Raw genomic sequence first — 21,858 nt, 5'->3', positions numbered from 1 at the left:
TCCTCAAAAGCTCAATCCCTTGTCTTTGTTCTATCGTCATGGGTTGTTGAACAAAAAATATCAGGGGATACCTAGGCGTCCTTTTGGGGAAGGGAAGTGCTCAAATGTCTCCCATAATGGGGAAACCTTTTCACATGTGTTACCCCAAGTTTCACCAAAAGGGGGACATGGGGAAATGTTTCCCCAAGCATCTGTTGAGAAATCTACGGCTTTGATATGTTAATGATTTCTCGATCTAGGTAACTACTTGTGAAGTCCTTTTTAACTTTTTATTTATATAAACAATTTCTTCCTTATGTGTGTGTTCATTAACTTCATCAACCAGCTACCATGACCAATAACACAACATATAGGCAGCAGCCAGGGCAAAACCTCTCCAAGACCTTGAGAGGAAAACCCACGGAAAATCTTTTTATAGAATCTTCACTTGACAAAATTTCCAAGACCTATACAAAGACCCGTTGACTGATGTGTCTCCAAGATCAAGGCAAGTACCTTTGACTGCTGCTGTCCTCTTACTGCTACTGTCCTCTAACCGCTGTACAGTGAAATGGATCAGCTTCTAGATGAGCTAGGAGCAGCTTCTACCTTCCTTGTACCTTTCCTCAAATTGTACTTGTTTCAAGGGTGATTACAAATCAAGTTTTTACCCAACAACTTGATCTTCCTCTTGCAATTTCAGTCAGCCCTGTAAGTCTGCAATTTCACTGTGAATGACTTCACTAGATGTCAAGGAGTGGCTCTCCTAGGCCTCCTATATCTTCGCTTACCTTAAGGATTAGTCTTGTGTATCAAGATCCTTACCCTTGACCTTAGAATGAACCTTTTGGAGACCTTGTGGATGACTGTCCTAGCAGCCCTAAATCAGAGAAGAACAGGTCTGCAATTCAAGTTCACACGTGGGAGAGGTTTAGGGCTCTTATAGCCCTCCTAAACCTTCGCTCTTCTAGTAGGATACTTCCACTTATTTCTGCCTTCAAACTGTCCCAAAAACGAACCCTTTCCTTGCCAAAACGAGCACACAAGATGATGTCCTAGTCTCAATCTGTTGCCGCACGTGTGAACAGACTTCTTGCTATTTCGGATGGCAGAACAGACTCCCTTTTGTTAAAATTGGCAACTAGGGCCAAACTCCATGTGAGTCATCTTATTTATGGCAGCTGATATTTTTCTTGGATTCCTCTCATCGAGAGGTGTAGGATTGATCTAAAGATCATCCGATTCCGATAAGTATTCATGGAGATATGAATTTATTTGTGTGATGGGACAATTCGTCAAGGTCGGCCAGCAACCAAACTGCCCCCACTTGTGCTCCACGTTTTAGTATAAATACAAGTGCCTAGCAAAGACACAACTCACTTGAGATCTCTTCTTCTCCACTCGTTTTGGGTTTTAGTGGAGAGAAGAATCCCTAAGTGGAAACGCTGTCTTAGAAGAGTGTTCTACACATGGAATGCCCTCGCTGTTATGGAAGGAATGCTCTCACACCTAAACATTGTCTTAGAAGAGTGTTCTACACATGAAATGCCCTCGCTATTATGGAAGGAATGCTCTCACACCTAAACGTTGTCTTAGAAGAGTGTTCTACACATGAAATGCCCTCGTTGTTATGGAAGGAATGCTCTCACACCTAAACGTTGTCTTAGAAGAGTGTTCTACACATGGAATGCCCTCGCTGTCATGGAAGGAAAAACCCTCATCCTACACGCAGTCATGAAAAGTATAGAAGGAATGCTCTCACACTTAAACGTTGAGATAAAGAAGCCACACCTTCAGCTATCCTTAACGTTGTTCTAAGTAAGGATGCTCTAATTGCTGTTTTGATTGAAACACAGTCATGAATGATAGATCCAATCATTGTCTTAACAAAAGCCTATCGTTGTCACTCTAACGCTGTCATATAGGAGAAGACATTGGCATTGCTATGTGCTAGGTCGCAAGCCATAGCACTATAGCTAGCCACCTTGGTCTTATGATGAATGTTATAACATTATAGACAGCATAGTATATGACTATAGGATGCATAGTGCACACAGTAGCAGTGATGGGTACAGGATGCATAGTGCAGTATAGTGCACACAGTAGCAATGATGGGTACTGGACATAGTGATGGCGCAGCATGGCGTAGCTTAGTGATGCTAGACATAGTGATGGTGCAGCATGGTGTAGCTCAGTGATGCTGGACATAGTGATGGTGCAGCATGGTGTAGTTCAGTGATGCTGGACATAGCGATGGTGCAGCACGGTGTAGCTCAGTGTTGCTGGACATAGCAATGATGTAGCACGGTGTAGCTCAGTGATGCTAGACATAGCGATGGTGCAGCATGGTGTAGCTCAGTGATGCTGGACATAGTGATGGTGCAGCATGGTGTAGCTCAGTGATGATGGACATAGAGATGGTGCAGCATGGTGTAGCTCAGTGATGCTAGACATCGTGATGGTGTAGCATGGTGTAGCTCAGTGATGTTGGACATAGAGATGGTGCAGCATGGTGTAGCTTAGTGATATTGGACATAGTGATGGTGCAGCATGGCTCAGTGATGTTGGACATAGTGATGGTGCAGCATGGTGTAGCTCAGTGATGCTGGATATGGTATGATGGTGCAGCATGGTGCAGCACAGTGATATGCACAACATGGTGATGGAGTCACCTTGGAGAATCAGTTGAAGCAGCATGTCTTCAACTGAGTCTAGCTACCTCATGTATCATCTTCTTAGAGACGATCTCTACTCTTATTATGACAAGTCAAAATGTTGACTTCTGATGTATATGCTCTCTCTCTCTTTCTGCTAAACTATTGAAGAACATATAAGAAGAATTGATCAAGGGTTTCCCCACATTGGGGTTTGTCCCTAGCTAGCGCCACATCTTGTGTCCTCTTGTCTTGGCTTGTCTTCTGCGATCTATATTTATGTTCTATCTACAATTTACTTTAATGCTGATGTGATTACTAATCTGGAAAAGGTATTGAGCTAACTGTGAAAACTGAAATAAATTGCTCTAAGCACAAAACATACCTAAAATTAACACTTTTTCTCGCTGACCTTAGACTCCTTATCTTCACCTTTTCGTTGCACCTTTATCTCTGATTTTGACTGAGTTCTGGAGTATGATAGAGTGACCGAATTGATGTCCTTGAATGAGGTGAGAGGGGTCCTTTTATAGTCTTCTTGTGATGCCTCATTAAGCCGACTTGATGACTGTCCCTAAGCCGACTTGAAATTTGCCTTGAAGTCATCTTCTATCAATGCATTTGTAAGCCTTCTTTGTGCCAAATTAATGGCTCTGTTGCCTTGCTTTTGGAGGAGGAATTTTACATGGTTATTGCCCTTGATCTTGGAGACACAACTTCTCATTTTGACATATTATTTACAAGTGTAACAATTACAATAATGACATAATCCTATCACCTAGCCTAGAGCTCACAATGGGAGTTACTAAAACAATTTTGAGCATGAAACCCATGACTCAAATTTTACAAAATAATTTGCTAGATACAAATTAACATCATGTATCATTATAAATATCGAACCTAGTTACACTTTCTTGAACAACATCCCCTAGTCCTCAAAGTGTGGGACCACAATGACCACCATATAGAAATAAATGCAAGCAATTGAAGGACAGACTAAAACCTTGTCTTGAAAACAAGCACAAGGAAATCAATCAAGGAAGAATCTTAGACAAAATCACCTCATCTAAGAATTCAAGCAGTATGTCAAAAGTTAATGCAAGAGAATCTACCAATTTCATTAGCATCATATATCAAGTATTGAGAAATGGAAATAGTCATGAAGCCTTATGAAACACCCAGTAAAAGCATCCATAATTCATACTGCCAAATGTACTCGGGCGGCTGGGACAAGATCAAGGACACCCATTGGAGGTTGTTTAAGACCTCCCCACCGTAGGTAAAGAAGAGTCCTCTGGCCAAAGGGTGTAATCTGTAATGCTTGAAAATCCTACAACCCACAATCACTTCAGTAGCAGCTATGTAACCTTTACAACTAGAGCTTTTCCAACCCAAGTGTATTTTCCATAGTTCATCCTAACATATTTCTTGTGAGCACAGCAGAATAGCAACCTGAAGGAAAGTATTTGAGAGATGAAATACAACCATGACACTTTGGATCTGAAGGACATCACCCTTGACCAGGCATTAATGTGTACCGACTGCACACTCTTCCTCTACATTTAGTCACTAGAGAATCAACTCAAAGCCTTCCAAAGCATGACAAGACTGACATCACTCCCACCCATACAGAAGATCCTATTTGATGTTGACCTCACCAAATCTCAATAGGCAGAACTCAAGTTGTCTAAGGATTACATGTAAAGAAGGGAAGTGGGTGGTAATTCGAGATCTCAAAGCCATAATCTGTGATTTGGCTCCTCCAGGATACTCTCACCCTTGGACCAAATCATGGTCTCATTTAGCTAGAGGATATGTTAAAGGGAGTTGGCCCACCATATCCATTGGTTGCGAGAATTGTAATGGCCCATTTTGGTCTTCACCAGGTACACTTCATGACACAATCGGGTCTTGTGACCTTCTTTTCCTCATAGAAACACATGTCAATCCCATGCGCACACCACCCAAGATCCATGGGTATCACTAGCTGTGGTCTTTCCAACAAGAGGCAAGATCTAATAGTGTCAGAGGATCTAGGATAGTTGTTTCTCTTATATGGGATTCTCTCTAGAGCAAGGTCATTGTGTTGTCATCGGATGAACATGCCATATTTTTGTGGATCCAGTTCAATTGGTATGGCTCCCTTCATTGAGAGACAGCTAAATTGTAGATTGCCACTTCCCCCCAACCTCATCACACCATACACTTCACATAAAGTTTAAGGGAGACATCTCTTGCAACTAGGTGAATCCAATCACTTATTGATCCTAAATGGGATTCCTACTGCTCCGCTCTTGTTGATAGAGCAGATGACACACTTTGCCTCCAAGAGTTGGAACTAGAACATATGGGCTTCCATTGGAGTTTCGTAGGACAATGATGGGGCCCTCACAACTTAAAGGAGACATCTCTTGCAACTAGGTGAATCCCATGCCTTATTGATCCTAAATGGGATTCCTAGCTTTCTGAGTTCTAGTGACTTTACTTGCTTCCCCCATAGTGGGAGGGGCCAACATTGTTGAGTATGCCTTAACCACCCAAGATCTCCTGCATAACGGGCATTTCACAATCTCTCATCTCACCTTGGCAAACCACACCCTCCTCACCTTCTCCCTCTATACCACTTCCCCTCTTCCCCAGCTCTTGACCACCCTGCCAAACCACCATACCACCTTACTCTTTGATCGAGATTACATTAACTTCTCCTCCACACGCCTCAAGGAATTTCTCCCTTCCGTCAAGGAAGATCTTAAGGATGGAATTAGAAACCTTGGCAAATATTAGTAGTCCTCAATATGCAAACTATAAAATGTTTAATGATTATGTTTAATTAAACCATGCAAAATCTTGAAACTAGGTGGGCTACAACATAAACAAAATTTTCTTCATGGTATCAAAGCCTGAGGGAGTCAAATCTGAAAATATATTTATATATATATATATATATATATATATATATATCAGTTGATAAAAGGACCAACAAGCAAATTTTTTCCATATAAGTGAATAGCAGTCACTAAACTTCAGCCAGAAACCCAACGAATTGTTGGTTGTGAGGGAGGAGATTGCCTAGTAACAGATTTGTTACTTTGTGTTGGTTATGAGGGTCATGGCAATTGGTTTGAGGGTGGAGGACAAATTGAGTGGGGCTGACAATTTTGGCCCCTAGAAGGAGAGGATGATACTTTTACTATAAGAAGTTTAAGTGTGGGATATAGTGGAGGCTCTTGTGCAACCTCCTATTGATCCATCTCAGTGGGTGGACTTGAACAAGAGGAATATGTAGGCAAGGAGAATCATCTTTGATGCCATCAAAGATCACTTATTCCCTCACGGGACTGGAAAGAAGTTTGCCTACGAGATGTGGGAGTCCCTAGTCACACTACACCATAGTTCTAATGAGAATAGGAAGATTGTGTTGAGGCAGAAGCTAAGAAATAGCAAGATGACCTAGACTGACAATGTGACCACATACCTCACCAAGATCTCACAGGTGAAGGATGAGTTGGCTATTGTGGGAGAGGGTATCCAGAGGACCAGTTGGTCAGGATTGCACTAGATGGTTTCACACAATAATGGGATGGATTCATTCATGGAATTGGGGCCAGAGAGCACTTTCCAGACTAGAGGAGGATGTGGGAAAATTTCATCGAAGAGGAGAGCAGGAGGAGTGCCAAGGCTGACAGTCAGAGTGGTGGGGTAGGTGAGGAGGAGAATGTTTCCCTTGCAGCTAAGGGCAAGAAGAAGGCCAAGAAGGACTCTTCTAGTGGAGCAAAGCAAAAGAAAGGGAAGCTAAAGGCGAAGGAGAAGGACATGGGCAAAGTGAAGTGCTTTGCTTGTGGCAAGATGGGTCACTATGAACTTTAGTGTCCCAACAAGAAGGGCAATAAGAAGAAGAGAGTTGCAACTTCAGTAGAGGTGAACGAGATCGCTTTCATATTTGACATAGAGTTTGCCATATCAGCAGAGGTGGATGAGTTTGCCTTAGTGGTGAGTTTAGCCCTCATGTCACATCTTCCTGTGTGTGGTTTGTTGACAGTGAAGCATCCTACCATATGACCGGAGTGAGAGAGCACCTCACGAGTCTCTCAGAGGATGATAATGACTTGGAGGTTGTGTTTAGAGATAACTCCAAGGTCATAGTACCAAGAGTGGGGACAGTGTCATTTCAAATGGAGTCATTTCCTCCTTTGAAAGTGACAAATGTTCTTTATCTTCCAGGGCTAAAGAAGTACTTGATATTAGTCTCTAGCTAAGAGGACAGCAGGTATGAGGTAGTGTTCAGAGGAGGTATATCCCAGAGGATCCAGTATCGAGTCTACTCGTGTGATTGGAGTCCATAATGGGATACTAAACAGGTTTATGTTTTAGCCTATTAGAGCCTTGGTGGCACAATCCAGCAGCAGTGAGTTGTGCGAGATTTGGCACAGGAGGATGGCCCACTTGCACCATGGATCTTTCAGGATGCTGAGGGAGATGGTTACTAGTTTACCTGCGTTCAGCACAGAGCATCATAATGTGTGCAAGGGGTGTGCTTTGAGGTACAGCAAGACACCTTTCCCAAGCAGTGACACCAGAGTCGCAGGTATCCTAGACTTGGTACACTGATGTTTGTGGTCATATGTCTCATGTATCTTTGAGTGGATGGGAATGCTATGTGACCTTCATTGATAAGCACTACAGGAAGACCTGGATTTTCTTTTTGAAGCCAAGGATGTAGTCTTCAAGAGGTTCCATGAGTTTAAGGCTCTTGTGGAGAACCAAACAAGGAAAAAGATCAAGGTGTTGAGAGCAGACAATGGGGGTGAGTATACCTCCAAGGCTAAGTCACCTGACACGGGGATTCGAGATTCATAGGATTCGGGGATTCGAGTGTCAGATTCGGACACGTTGACCCCCAGGAACAGGACATGTAGGATTCGTTATATATTATTTTATTAAAATATATATATATATATATTAAAAATTAGATATTTCTTAGACAAGTTCTAATTAATGATACAAATTCATTGATTTCAAACATAGATCTTCATCTATAGCATGCATAGTACATACAAAATTCAAATACATGTCAGTGGTCACATAAATCATGATTCATAATTCATAAATGAAAGACAACTTACAACTACAAGATAGTAAGATAAAGACATTGACAACTGTAGTTTTCTCATTAAGTCATCAAATCAGCATGTGTTACATAGGTAGTGCTGGTGCAATGCCAATGGCAAATAGAAATAGAAAATATAAAACAACTACAGGTATACAAGCCTCAAGGCAATAGGTAGTCATCAATCCTCAGAGTCATCATCAGAATCAACATCAATGTCCTCATCATCATGGTCACCACTGCTCTCCTCTACATCCTCCTCCTCCCCTGTATCCATAGTCGCCTCTGCATCTACTGGTGTGGAGGATGACCCCTCTAAGTCATCAAATCTAACAGGCTCTAGCACTGGATCATTGAGATCCATGTTGGCCAATGCCAACTCAACACTGTTGTCCAGACCCATATCATCAGGAAAGACATCCCACATCTTTGTCTTTCCCCTCAACCACTCTTCCCTCTGCCTGTAAATAAGACGAAGGTTGGTGTGCACATACACCATTGTCTCTGCCCTGGACTGCTCAAGCCTGCTCTTCTTCACACTATACAAATTCCCATATGTGCTCCAATTCTTCTCGCAACAAGAGGATGAAGTCACCTGAGAGAGGAGCTTCATGGCTAACTGCTGAAGAGGAGGGCTTGTTGCCCCATGATTTGCCCACCAAGAATAGGGCTTCTTAGCCCCCCTATCTCTAATCACATTATCTCCTACAAATCAACCAGTGCCAGTGGAAAACTCTGCAAAGGCATCCTCCACCTCATCAAGCAATGCTCTATCCTGAAAAACCCGCCTGAATGCATCTTTCCTCCCCTGTGAGATTTCACCATCCATGTGAGGAGGGAATCTGTGGGAAGGTCCACCATTCAGCCACTCATGGCTGTAGTATTTTGGGTTCAATGAGTGAGCCAAACAATGTAAAGGTGTACAATTCTTGTCCCATCTGCTGACAAGAATATCCTGTATAGTCTCACAAAAGGCCTCTGGTGATGTCTCATACTCGGGGCACTCACTCTGTAGAATAATGCTCCTCACAGACTCAATCATGGAATCCCATCCCTCATAAACCTCTCCTAGGATGGGTTTGTCTGTATATCTGCAAATCGAAGCAAAGAAATGATAGGGTCCATGATCCGAATAATTAGATCTACCCTCTCCCACCAAGCATCATCTAGCACTGTGTCCTTCACTCTTTTAAAGGCTACCTGATCTGTCATTCTCCAAAAAGACCAAAACTTAGAAACAACCATGGACCCAAGAGCGGTCTTGACCTCCCTCAACCTCTTCAACATCATGAATGAAGAGGCAAACCGTGTATCAGCAATCTTCAACAATGATAGATTGGTGTACTCCTTGTAGATAGTGAGGGCATTTGTATGATTTTGCACAAAGTTACGAATATGTCGTGCATCCTCAATAATGTTACCAATCCAAAGCACATCAGAAGCAATGGATTTCAATGCTAATTTCAGTGAATGGACAATGCAAGGTGTCCAAAACACTTGTGGATATTTAGCTTCCACAATCATGCCAACAGCCTTGCAAACAGGTGCATTATCTGTGACGATTTGCACACAAGAATCAACACCTACATCTTCAATAACTTTAATAAATAACTCACCAATAGATTGTGCATCCTTGCATTCTCCAAGTGTATCCACTACTTTCAAGAAACTGGACCATTCAAGGAAGACACCATGAAGTTGATGATTGGGTGTCGTGCTGGATCTGTCCATCCATCAGAAATAATGCTAACCCCACATGTTGGCCATGAAGCTACAATAGGCTCAAGCATTTTTTGCACCCTTTTTTTTGTCTTCATCAACAATGTGGTTCTCAGCTTCTCTAACCCAGGAGACACATACCCTGATGGAACCCCTTGAGTTAGAGCTCAACACATCTCAATAAATAGAGGTGAGCGTGCAACATTAAATGATATGAAGTTTTGATAGAAGAAGAAGGCAATGGTGAGATCAAGCTCTTCCCGACTCTCTTTTTGGAAAATCTTGTCCATTGGACCAAGTACAATTGCTCTTCTTTTTGCTGCTTGTCCCCCAACAGAAGTAGAACTCTCAAATGGAAATTTGGTGGTGCCTTTCCTCAAAAATGGAAGGGGGTCTTCATTCTTGGGTTTTCTTGATTTTGAAGCCACATTTTCCATACCAACAGTGGACTCTTCTTCCATTTCTTTCCTTTTTTGTAAAGGAACAGCTTTACAAGCTCCAATCCCACAACCCGGTAAAGCCAACAAATGGCCTTTCACACGGAAATATGTGCTTTTGAAAGCAATGTGACAAAAGTTGCATCTCCATTGCACATTGCCTCCTCCCTTCCCCTTGGTGCTTGTCCCATCCTCTCTTGTGACATATTTCCACAAGGGATATTTTTCAATGTTGTCTTTAGGTCCTCCTCTTCCCTCAACATTACTTGCAGCAGACTCTGATGATATTGGGGGAGGAGGGGCATCTCCAATGGAGACATTCTTGCCCTTCCTTTGCCCCCTAACTGCTGCCTTTGATTGAGCCAGAAATACTGAAAAAAAATGAACAAAACATGCACAAATTTGTAAACAAAAAATCATATACAAACTGCTGTAATAGAATAAGAAATGCAAAAAAATGGAGCTGAAATGCACTTACCTGGTGCTTGAATCTCCTTGCCGAACGCTCTACTCCCTTAGCTCCTTGCTCCAAACCCTTATCTCCTTGCCCACAGCTCAAACAATGCAAAGTGAAATGACAAACAGCATGAAGCAATAAAGGAAATGCGTCTTTTTTAACCCGCGGGAGTCTGTTTTTTGGGATACAAATCCCAGAATCGGGATTCGTGTAGGTTGTACGGGATTCGTACAAGATTCGTATGAATCCTATTCGGACTCGTCAAATCTTGTTCTGGGATTCGAATTCCCAGCGAATCGTATCCAATTCGCGGGATTCGAATTTGTCGGGCTGTTTCAACGAATCCGGTTACTTAGCTCCAAGGAGATAAAGGAGTTTTGTAGGAGTGCAGGCATCAAGAGGGAGTATATAGTGCCTTATAACCCGCAACAGAATGGGATGGCGGAAAGGATGAACGGGGCCATAGTGGGTGCAGCTAGAGCTATATTGCATGATCAGAGATTACCTTTCTTCTTGTGGGCCGAGGCGTGAGCTATGTTGCATGATCAGAGATTACCTTTCTTCTTATGAGCCGAGGCATGTAACACTGCAGTGTATTTGCATAACAAGAGCCCACATAGAATTTCAGGGAGTAAGACTCCCGAGGAGGCTTTTCTGGGGGAAGACGCCTATGATTGGGCACATCAAGGTATTTGGGTGCCTTATTCACATGTCCCTAAGGAGGAGAGGATGAAGTTGGAACCTACTGCAGAGAAGGGTATCCTTGTGGGTTACAGTGAGACCAGCAAGGCCTAACGCATATATATTCCTGCACAGAGGAAAATTGTCCAAAGGCAAGATGTGAGATTTGAGAAGGGCTGGGCCTTGAGGAGGTCTCGGGAGGTTGATCAGGGAAAGCAGCATGCTACTAAACAAGGGGCCACATCAAAAATTTCAGGATCTTCAAATGGTACACCAGGGTCAAGAGGATCACATTCTTCAGGGGTGACAAGTTCATAGAGTCTGATATCACCGAGTGCAGGATCACCCGGTGCAGGATCGCCAAGTGCAGGATCGCCAAGTGCGGGATCACCACTAATCACAAGAGGGTCTTCCTCACCAGGAGGAGGCTCTAGTTGAGGATTTTCCCATATCAATAAAGGAGGCTACTACAGGGAACAGGAAGCCAAGATGGCTTTGTGACACCCTAAAGGAAGTCCAAGAGGTAGTGGGGAAACCCAAGTGGTCAGTGAGGGAGAGCAGACCACCAGAGAGGTTGGGTGGCTTTATGGCAAATGTTGTGGATACAGAGCCAGCTAGTTATGAGGAGGTCACCAATCAACAAAATTGGAGGGGTGCCATGGTGGAGGAGTATGCCTCCATCATGAAGAATGACATCTAGGAGGTAGTGCTGAGACCTGAAGGAAAGTCCGTGGTGACTTCCAAGTGGCTCTACAAGATCAAACATGCTACGGATGCCAGTGTGGAGAAGTTCATAACTTGTTTTGTGGCACGTGGGTTCTCACAGGTAGATACCTTGAATATGAGGATATCTTCGCACTTATTGATCGTTACACTTCCATTAGAGCAGTGATTTCTATAGCAGCTGAGATGGGTTGGAGAAATCACCAAACGAATGTGAAGACCGCCTTTCTTAATGGTGTTATATAGGAGGAAGTGTACATTGAGCAGCCAAGGGGCTTTGAGGTGCATGGGAAGCAATCTCATGTATGTAGGCTTAAGAAAGCCTTATATGGACTGAAGCAGGCACTGAGGGCATAGTATGAGAGGGGATAGATGCCTACTTGCAACAGATGGCTTTCTAGAAGATTGATGCAAATCCGAACCTGTACTTCATCATAGTTGGTGACGATCCACTCATTCTGGTTATGTATGTGGATGACTTGTTTATGTATGTGGATGACAAACTCATCCAACATTGCAAGAGAGATCTTGCTTCAAAGTTTGACATGACAGATATGGGACTAATACTTTACTTTTTGGGGTTAGAGGTCTTGCAAAAGGATGGGCATATCTTCAATGGCCAAGACAGGTATGCAGGGGATATCTTGAGGAGATTTCGTATGGAGGGTTGCAGGTCTATGGCTACTCCTATGACCACCAACTGGAAGAAGTTGCATGCTTCAGATTTCGAGTTGGTGAACCCCACCTTGGATTGTCAACTGATCGGTTCTTTGATGTATCTGGTCAACACTAGAAAGAATATTTGATCCGCAGTCAACACGTTGAGTCAGCTTATGATGGAACCCAAGAGAGTGCACTGGATGGCTACGAAACATGTATTGAGGTACCCACGGGGCACAGTGGACTATGGTCTGAACCATGTCAGGGGTGATGGAATCAAATTGGGTTGGCAGTGCTAGTGACAGGAAGAGTACTTTCGGACGTTGTTTCTCATTGGGTTCAGCGATTGTGTCATGGTTCAGTAGGAAACAGAGGTCAATGGCATTGAGCAGCGCAGAGGCAGTGTATATTGCAACTGGTCAGGCTAGTTGCGAGGCACTTTGGCTTCATAAGATGCTACATGGTTTATTTGGTCGAACGCTGGGACCAACTACGATATACTGTGATAATCAAAGTTGTACCAAACTCTCTGAGAATCGAGTATTTCATACCCGGTCAAAGCGTATTGAGAATTTGAGATCAGATACCACTTCATCAAAGGCTGGGTTCAGAGGGGAGCTATGAAGCTCGAGTATATATCCATTGATGAACAAGTAGTAGACATTCTCACCAAGTATGGGAGTGGTGAGAATACCAAGGAGATGTTTCCTAGACATTTATCCTTCTGGCCTAGGGAGACACATTAATGACCCTTTTGTCTAGTGACATTATGAGTTTCATTAATGTCATGGACCAAAGTACTTTTTATGAATTATGTACCATGTACTTTAATTTATTAATGTCACTTGTGTCATAAAGTGACTTTATGAGAAAAGTATAAAGTACACTTTATATTATTAAAGTGGCTTTTATGTTTTAAAAGTGACTATAAAAGAAAAAGTGCACATGGTGCAAAACATTAAAAAGTACTAGGAGGCTCATTAATTGAGGGGGACAATACAGGGTGTCAAGAGAGGGAATGATCTCCACCCTTGATCTAATGAGCTGAGGGAAGAGGAGAGAAGAGGGACTCATTATTCTCAAGAGATTTGAGAAGAGGAGAGCAAGGAGCTTGACAGGAGGAAGAGAGCTTTGCGAGAAAAACTCTATAGCAGAGAACAAGATAGCAACACCACAGCAGGTCGAATCACTCTTGGAGGACGAGTTCAAGTCAATAGGGGAGGTCGAATCTCAAGGAGGCAGTCATTGCAATCATCTGCACACAGGTCAAGATTATCTTCAGGTCTGGACAAGTTATTTACATGTCAAAACCAGCGTACAGTAGCCTGAAGTTTATCTCAAGACAGCTTCATGTATTCCTAGAATTCCGGGCAGTGTCAGTGAGATTCTCGGCCTGTTTTCTCAGTGTGGATCAGCTCTTGTTTAGGGAGGAAACATTTGTAGTTTGAGGGTGTATTTTCAGCTGAGAAGACCCAAGTTTCCAAGCAGACTTATTGACTGTCCAGTGGTCCAATTTCCTGTGTAGAGGGAGCTGACAAGAGGCCCGAAATTTTTGCTTGAGGAGAGAGCTGACTGTGTGTAAGAAATATCAGTTCAGGACTCTGGAAAAAAAACTTCAGAGGCACTCCTTTAAGGGAAGAGATAAGCTCAAATTTCTTGTTGTATTAAAGATTGTAATAAATTTCTAATTTTCTAGAGAAACAAATAAATCCTCCTCGAAAACTGGTTTACCCTTGTGGGTTTTTCTAGGGTCTTAGACCAAAAATATTGTGTTCATCGTCTAAGTGTGCTTGCTTGTATATTTTCTCTCATATCAGCTGAAAAGTGAAAAATGGAAGAGTAGTTCTTTGTTTCAAGTAAAATGCAAATTTAATTTTATATCAGTCATATGTTTATAATGGGTTTTGGGCATTAAACCATGCAAAAACTTGAAACTGGTTGGGCTACAGCATAAACAAAATTTTCTTCACAAAGTGCATTTGTATAACTAACATTCTAATCAGACCCTAAAAATGGTGCAGGCTCAGTTTGAGCTTGCATTGAACATGAGCATCCAGGATATAAACTCCTGGCTATCATAGTGAGATCTAACAAAAACCATCATAATGCATATGCATGTGACATTACAGCACGAAATTAGCATTTGCAAATAACCTAGACAAGTTTTACTTGAGCTAGTGGGCTACCATTAATCGTTTAAAAATAATCACCAAATTCTTGTCCATTAGAGCATATCAAGTTTCAACACAAGAATTTTCATGGACAACTCAAATTATCTTAAGTAGCTATAAAAGTTAGTTAAATAAATAATGAAACCAAAAACACTTACCATAGATGTTGCAATGTTTTCCAATGCTTGACTATGAAGAAAGACATCACGAAAATTCATCGGTTCATCTCCATTGTCTGGATCATAGAAAAGAACCTGCATGCATATAAAAGGATAATTATATTGTAGATCAAAAAGGATAGATGCATATTGAAGCACACTTTAAGGAAACCCAAAGAATTCAAAGAATGTCAATTGGGGAGATACGATAAGCCCTACTCTGATGTGACAAAATAACTCTATGAAAAAATACAAGCGAACTCTTCAATAGCGAAACAACGTAATAAAAGTTGAGTGATTCACAGTAAAAAGGACAAAAGGAATAAAAAGTGTTACACTTTATGGAAAACAAGAGTTGCCTTCAAGTCCCACATCTATGTTGGATGGTAATTGTCCGTGACGTACCTTGTGGTACTAGCAGGAGGCCACAAGCTTTCATAAATAACAACACAGTGATATAGCCCAAAAGGACAAAAACAACAAATATTGATACGAAGTACAATTCGATGAATGCATATGTTATAATTTATTATATTGTTGAAGTGGCAAAGCCACAATGAATAGTCTTGATTCTGAGTGACTTGGGTTAATCAGGTAAGTTACATGCCCTCCTACATATGAAGGCTTCATCCTCGAAGCAAGAATAAGTACGAATGTGAATTCAAAAATTATACCATGAATTAACACATTGTAATCTTCATCTAATAAGCAGAGGCCTCTATCAATCACAAAGACTAGCAAATTGACTCCACAAGCAATCAAAATAATGCCATACATACGACATCAATTAGAGAAATAATGAGTAGGAGATGATGTAGGAATAGTGATGCAATACAAATTTTGATCCTGGAATTCCACTAGTGATATAAGATCTTCAAGGAAGGTTTCTTTTGATCCTTTGGAAATATCATGGATGTGAGAGGAACTAACCAAAACCTCATCTAAGTATGCAGTGCTTATCAACTTATCTATTGATGTAATGGTGTAATCTTTGTTATTATACTGATTTCGCTGATGCAATTAACAATAATGAGCCTTGTTGTAACTCCTTTTAAAATTTGCCTATGTTGTATATATCTTACCTTATTGTAAAAAAAAATCAAATACTCAAGCAAAAAAAAAGGGAAGAAAGAAAATATGTGAAAGATAGTTTCAGTTTTGATCATACTTAAGTGATTTAGTTCTTATTAAATTATTTTATTAAAGACTATTCATTGGTGCTAAGCACTTCTCATAAGATTTCATACAACAAAGGTGGGACCGTGTGCCGATGGTTGTAAGGTTAACGAACAAACAAGTTAAATGTCGGAGATGTGTTATAGTGATGGGGCCTACACGATGGTGCAAACCCGACTTCACAAACTGCTCGATGGTTATCACAGTGGGTGCATCCGCAAAGACTTGGAGCTGGGCGCATTGACTCCAGATAAACGGCCCAAATTAACTACAGGGGCACTACTCCGAAAAAGCCCCGTATAGAGGAGTCCCCCGCAATCGCGTCATTAGGCGAGCCAATTGCGTCATCAAGTAAGTCGGACCCCACCCATTCCTCTGCCATGTCATTCCCCTTTTGCCAACTGTCATCCGAATTGTCCAATCATTCATTAAATTCATCCTGCAAAAAAATTGAAATTCCCACGAAAACAATAAATGTTGTTTTCCCCCTATTGTTATTCCATCTCACCTATAAAACCTCATTCCCGAGTCATTCTTTTTCACTTGTCCTTTCGCTATGGTTGTTGCAGATTCCGAAAACTTCAAGTAGCATCCCAGTCATCGTAACCCATCAGCACCAGGTATTTATATTAGAGTTAGTCATCATATAATAATTAAAATGGCCAAAAAAGTTGCTTTAACTAGATCATCCTCCCATATTCCCCTCATGGACATAGAAAGGGACATATTTGATGCTATATGTCTCGTACAACACCTTGAATTCTATCAACATATTCATCTAAACCAATCCAATTCCCCCATTTATGTCGCAGTAATAAGGTCAAGTGTTTTATCTGCATTTGTGCCTCAGACCTATCTTTTTCCAGAGTTTATCCATTGGCTAGTCTCAGCAATGTATGCTTAGAAATTCTTCGTAATGAATGAATTAGGAGAAAATATTTTTCAAGTATCTTCACTTCTAATCCAACAAGCATTGTGTTATCCTTCTGCGAATACATATTTTTCTCTCTCTAAAGATCTGCCTATTTTCAAGATTTAACTAGACCAGAGTATGTTCAAGTCATCTTTTACCCTATGCCTGATGGAAAGCAGCTTTCTTTGGACTCAACACAATTTCCTTTAGATGTTTTTGTTGAAGATGTTAGACCTGTTCTTCAGATTTTAGCCAAAATTTTGGGAAAAGAAGACACTGTAGTGATTGATAAAGCAGTTTTGGGGATGTTTAGTGTGATGATGAAACCTGAGGTTGTTTTAGATATACCTACTTTTTGGGAAGGAGTGATTAATGTTCAGTTCATGAATCTTTCACTTACTGGTTGCTTTAGGTTTCCCTCCCTAATAACTTATCTATTCTTGTACACTCATGTTGAAAGTTTTATGCATTTGGGGTTGAACATTATGGATCCTCACAAAATAAGAAATCAGTAGTCTTCTAGACTGATACAATAAGGAGTGATCCTAAAAATGAAGGCCTGTTTGATTTTGCTTCCTCTTTTCTCTCAGTAGTATATTCAATTATAAATAGTTCACCTACACCATGCCTGTTACCAAAAGCTCAATCTTTTCTTCAATTGAGCAAAGATGCAAAGGTTGGAGATTGGTTTTCTTTTCAAGATCATGTGGAAATCAGATTGTATGGAGCTGAAATTGTGCCCTATAGGTTGCCAACTTTTGTTCCTATGAGGTTGTTTGCTCTGGAATTCATAAGGCAGAGTTTAAATGTAGATCAAATACATTTTGTGCCTGCAAAGAAAGGACATATTTTCAGATTGCCTAGAACTATTGGACCTTTCATTGTGAATACTAGACAGGTAGCATAAGAAGTCCAAAAAATGTTGGAGGGGATGAATTTATTGCTGGGAGAAAAATGGGCCTATGACCCATGTCATATAATTTCAAACAGAAGAGTGGAGAATGGTTATGCCCCTTTTATACATGATTCTAGACCAGAAATTGAAAATTTGGCTAATGAGGGACAGTCTGCTTCATCAAGGGGCATAGAGATTGAAACCCCTCTCCCTACTAAAAAGAATTTGAAGAGAGGTAGAGCAGAGGTGATTGATTTAGATGAAGAAGTGGATAGAGCAGCAAAAAGGGCAAAGATGTCTGATGAGGCCAGTTCATCATCAGTTCTTGGTTTTCAATTGCAGCTAGGGGAGACACTTTGTACACCTTCTTCTCCTATTCCAAAAGAATCTTCTCAAAGTTCTGTGTCTATAATTAAACAAATGTTTTTGCAGGTTGAGGAAAGAAACAAGAAGATTAGAGAGAATATGGAGTCTCAGTCAGAGGCTCAAATTTCTTCTAAATATCAAACAAGGTTATTGTCAGCCATGGATTTAGAAAGAAGTCAGTTGAAAATTTATTTTTCTCATCCTTCAGCAATGTCTGTATCATCTTCAGCAGGTTTTAAGACTGTTAATCTAACAGTGGATGCAAAGAAAATTCCTCTGCCTGATAAGATCAATCTTCATACGCAGACTGGTCAATTGATTTTTAATGATTTGAACAAATCTTTCTCAGTTGCTACTAAGGTTGAAGGTATGCTAGAAAAAGTAGTGAATCAGTTGAAGCTGGAGAAAGCTAATTCTAGAGCTCTAAATACCCAAAATGAAGAATTGAAAAAATTAATTGTTAAAATTGGAGTGAACCCAGAAGACAGAACTACAATCCAAAAACTATTACAGGGTGCTGAAACAGAGATTCAGGTGTTGAAGAAGAAACTGAAGCTTCCTTCTGTAGAACATCCAATGGCTACAGAGGTGGCAGAAGTTGAAAAGGAAAAAGAAACATTGATTCAAGAGCTTTTGCAAAGAAATGAAGAGGTAACAAAATTGAAGGAAATGAATCTTGTTCTACAGCAGAAGATTGATTCACATGTCTGTACAATTGTGGTAGTAGTAGACTCAGAGGACCCCACTGCTAAGTTAACTCAGGTTATGACTGAGTTACAAATTGCTGAAAATGAACTGAAGAAAAAACAAAGAGATTTTGAGAATTCCATGAAAGTTGTCAAGGCCATTGAGCAAGAATTACTGATGTCTAAGGAAACTGCAAAGAAATATAGAAAGATTATCAAATTGCTCACTAGGAAATCAAGGAGTTAAAAGAAAAGGTGAAAGGCAACATGTCCCTTATACAGGCAAGGGAAATATTGTGGAATGATATAATTAATACAATGAAGAACATGTGGGAATTTCTAGTCATCATGGAAGAAGAAAAGATTATTGTTAGAGACTTAGAAGAAATCATTATGGCTAACAAACAAAAACTACAATTAAAAGCCCAATTTGCTAAGAAGATGATTGATTTCCTGAATTCTAGGTCTGCACAGGAAGGAATTTGGTGTAGAGGTCAAAGCTAAACATATAATGGAAATCAATAAGATGATAGTGAAGAATTCATATAGGAAAGCAGCAGAGAAAAAGCTTACTGAAGTCAAAGAAGCAGTGATGAAGTTCAATGTCATTTTCGACAAAAGAACCAGAGTTGGTTTACCATCCTGTTGGGATCAGCAAGGAAATTTGTTATCCTGGGAAATATATGAAACATTATTGGTGGAGGCTAAAAGCAAAATTAGCTCCACACATGAGAAGACTACAGTGTTGAAAGGAGCTACCATTGTTAACTATTTGCATAAAGATTTTCAACTCCTCTGGATGATGAAAACTCTTTTCATTGAGAAGCCAACATACAACAGGGTTACAAATTTCAGGATGGCACATGTAAAGTTTATAAATTGCCCAAGTACAAATGTAGAGATTTCGAGGAAAAGCAGGGGATGTATGTCTCCACAGGCAAACACTACAAAAGCAAAACCTTCTACTACCCCGCAGTCACAAATTGTTCAATGATGAAGTGCTCTATTTCTTAATAGTTTTCATTTTATGAAGTCATGTAATTTTTTTGTTTTAATGTAATGATCAAATGTAAGGTAGTTTAGAAAGTTGACAGTGCCCATAACTATCCTTTTGAAAATTTTGTAAAAAGAACTTGAAGAAGATGAATGAAAGTTCCAACATTTTGGCACCTCAGGAGAGACTACAGTTTTATACTTTGGATCTTCATATAATATTAAATAAAGATTTTCACAGTGATTCCAGAAATTGTTGGGTATGATTTGTCTTCTCTGTCAGGCCTTAATTTTGCAGTTTTGTGGTTTTAAGTTTCTATAAATCTAAGGTTAAAAATCCTTTAAAAACGCTCTTCTTTTTGAATTCCATTTCATGCCAATTACACTTTCTTCTAAGTCAAAGATAAAAGATTTTGTATAAACAGCCTGTTATCTGAAACTTTTCACCAGCACTTCTTACTATTTCCTTTCCATTTGTATTCAACATTTGAATTCCACTTGAGAGACATTGTTCATATATTGAGGACTAAAGGATTAAAAATAAACATTTTGTGGTTTTACAAGATGATGGGCCAACAAATCAATCAATTTTCAATTTTCAGTAAATGTCTTGGGCATTGATCCCTACTCAGCCAAATATTGTCCCCCAACGTACAACAAGCCCAACATCTTTATCTTAGAAAATTAAAAGCTTTGGCTTTACCAATGCACTCATTAAGGAGCATACTGCATTTTTCAATGTGTCAAGAGGTTATTGTCACAGCTTCCACCATAGATAAATAGTCCCACACTTGCTTCAAATCATCAACCAACTCATGTTTGGACTAAGGCAATTGTTTGAGCCATCTCTCGACATCAAAGAGCTTTTACTTGAGTTCAACCTCATACTAGGATCCATTTGTATATCTTTGTTAAAAAATCACTCTTTCACTTTCAACAGGTGAAGTGTTCTATGGTACTTTAAAAACAGTACCCTTTTGCTTATTATTTGAGTTATATATATAACATAATTATAAATGAGATAAGCCCAGTGGGTTAGCTCAATCAGTTGGAATGGATTGTTTTAGACTAAGTTGCACAAAACGGGGAAATGGGTACGAGTTTCCGAAACAGGCACGAGTACGAAACGTGACCCCCCCCCCCAAATTTTGGAAACGGGGAAACGCAATATATATATATATATATATAGATTAAGGCATTTAAGAAATATGTGCAATCATAAAGCATATATGATACATTCTAATTTATTACATTATGATTAAATTGTCAATGCATAAACTATAAGTCTCTAAATTTACATCACATTTACTCATGAATGATCACATAATGAAAATAGCAATATCCAAAATCAGCCACGAAAAATTTCTAATTTCTTGTCTCATGCTTGATTGGGAGTCTCCTCCTACATAGTCGAACGAACTTAGTGCTCTTGATTAAATACAAGTTCCATACCCTAGTACCCTACATGCTCTTGATTATTGGGAGTCTCCCCTACATAGAGGGCTTGGTTCTCTTGATTAAATACAAGTTCCATACCCTAGTACATGACAAAATCCAATGGAAACATTACAATTCCCCCAATCCTAAAATCCTGAAAAACGAATAAGCCTGTTGGATTTTGAGTGAGATCTAAAATTCTACTTTCTCCATATGAAATCCAATGAAGGCAAAACCACTCTCAAACATCCTAAGTCATTTCATGGTAATGTTAAAAATTAAGTAAAATGATGAAAATGAAAAATAAAGGAGAATGTCACTTTTACTTCAAGAATTTAACATTACCATGAACTGCATATCAACACTAGGGCCATAGGCTTGAACATTAAGTTGCCCCACTCAAAAAATCCTCTTTTTTATAACTTGAGAGGCATCTAGAAGATATTTTAGTCGCCCAATAAAAAATTAGAAGCGAAAAAATAAAAATAAAAATACAAGAAAAAGTCAATTTAGAAGAGGAAACTCCGTCGTACGACCTGGAAACGCGTTTCTGGCCATACTGGCCACGTTTCCTCCTCGAGAAATGGGCCAATACGGCCGGAAACGCGTTTCCAGGCTGTACGGTACGAGTTTCCTCGTTTCCATT

General features: G+C 40.2%; 1 protein-coding gene across 1 annotated transcript in view; it reads right to left on the bottom strand.

Moving 5' to 3' along the window:
* LOC149189610 (uncharacterized) overlaps window positions 1-21,858 on the bottom strand; it is a 320,514-nt gene that overhangs the window by 238,963 nt on the left and 59,693 nt on the right. Inside the window, exon 3 of the mRNA XM_089411857.1 lies at window positions 14,747-14,842. Coding sequence (XP_089267983.1) covers window positions 14,747-14,842 — 96 coding nt within the window. The remainder of the gene's footprint in view (window positions 1-14,746; window positions 14,843-21,858) is intronic.

This window comes from Pinus tabuliformis, chromosome 3_1 (genome assembly GCF_031772625.1).
Source record: "Pinus tabuliformis cultivar Carrire ecotype Pingquan chromosome 3_1, CPIR1, whole genome shotgun sequence".
In the NCBI taxonomy this organism is placed as follows: domain Eukaryota; kingdom Viridiplantae; phylum Streptophyta; class Pinopsida; order Pinales; family Pinaceae; genus Pinus; species Pinus tabuliformis.
This window is presented reverse-complemented; position numbering and strand designations above follow the sequence as displayed.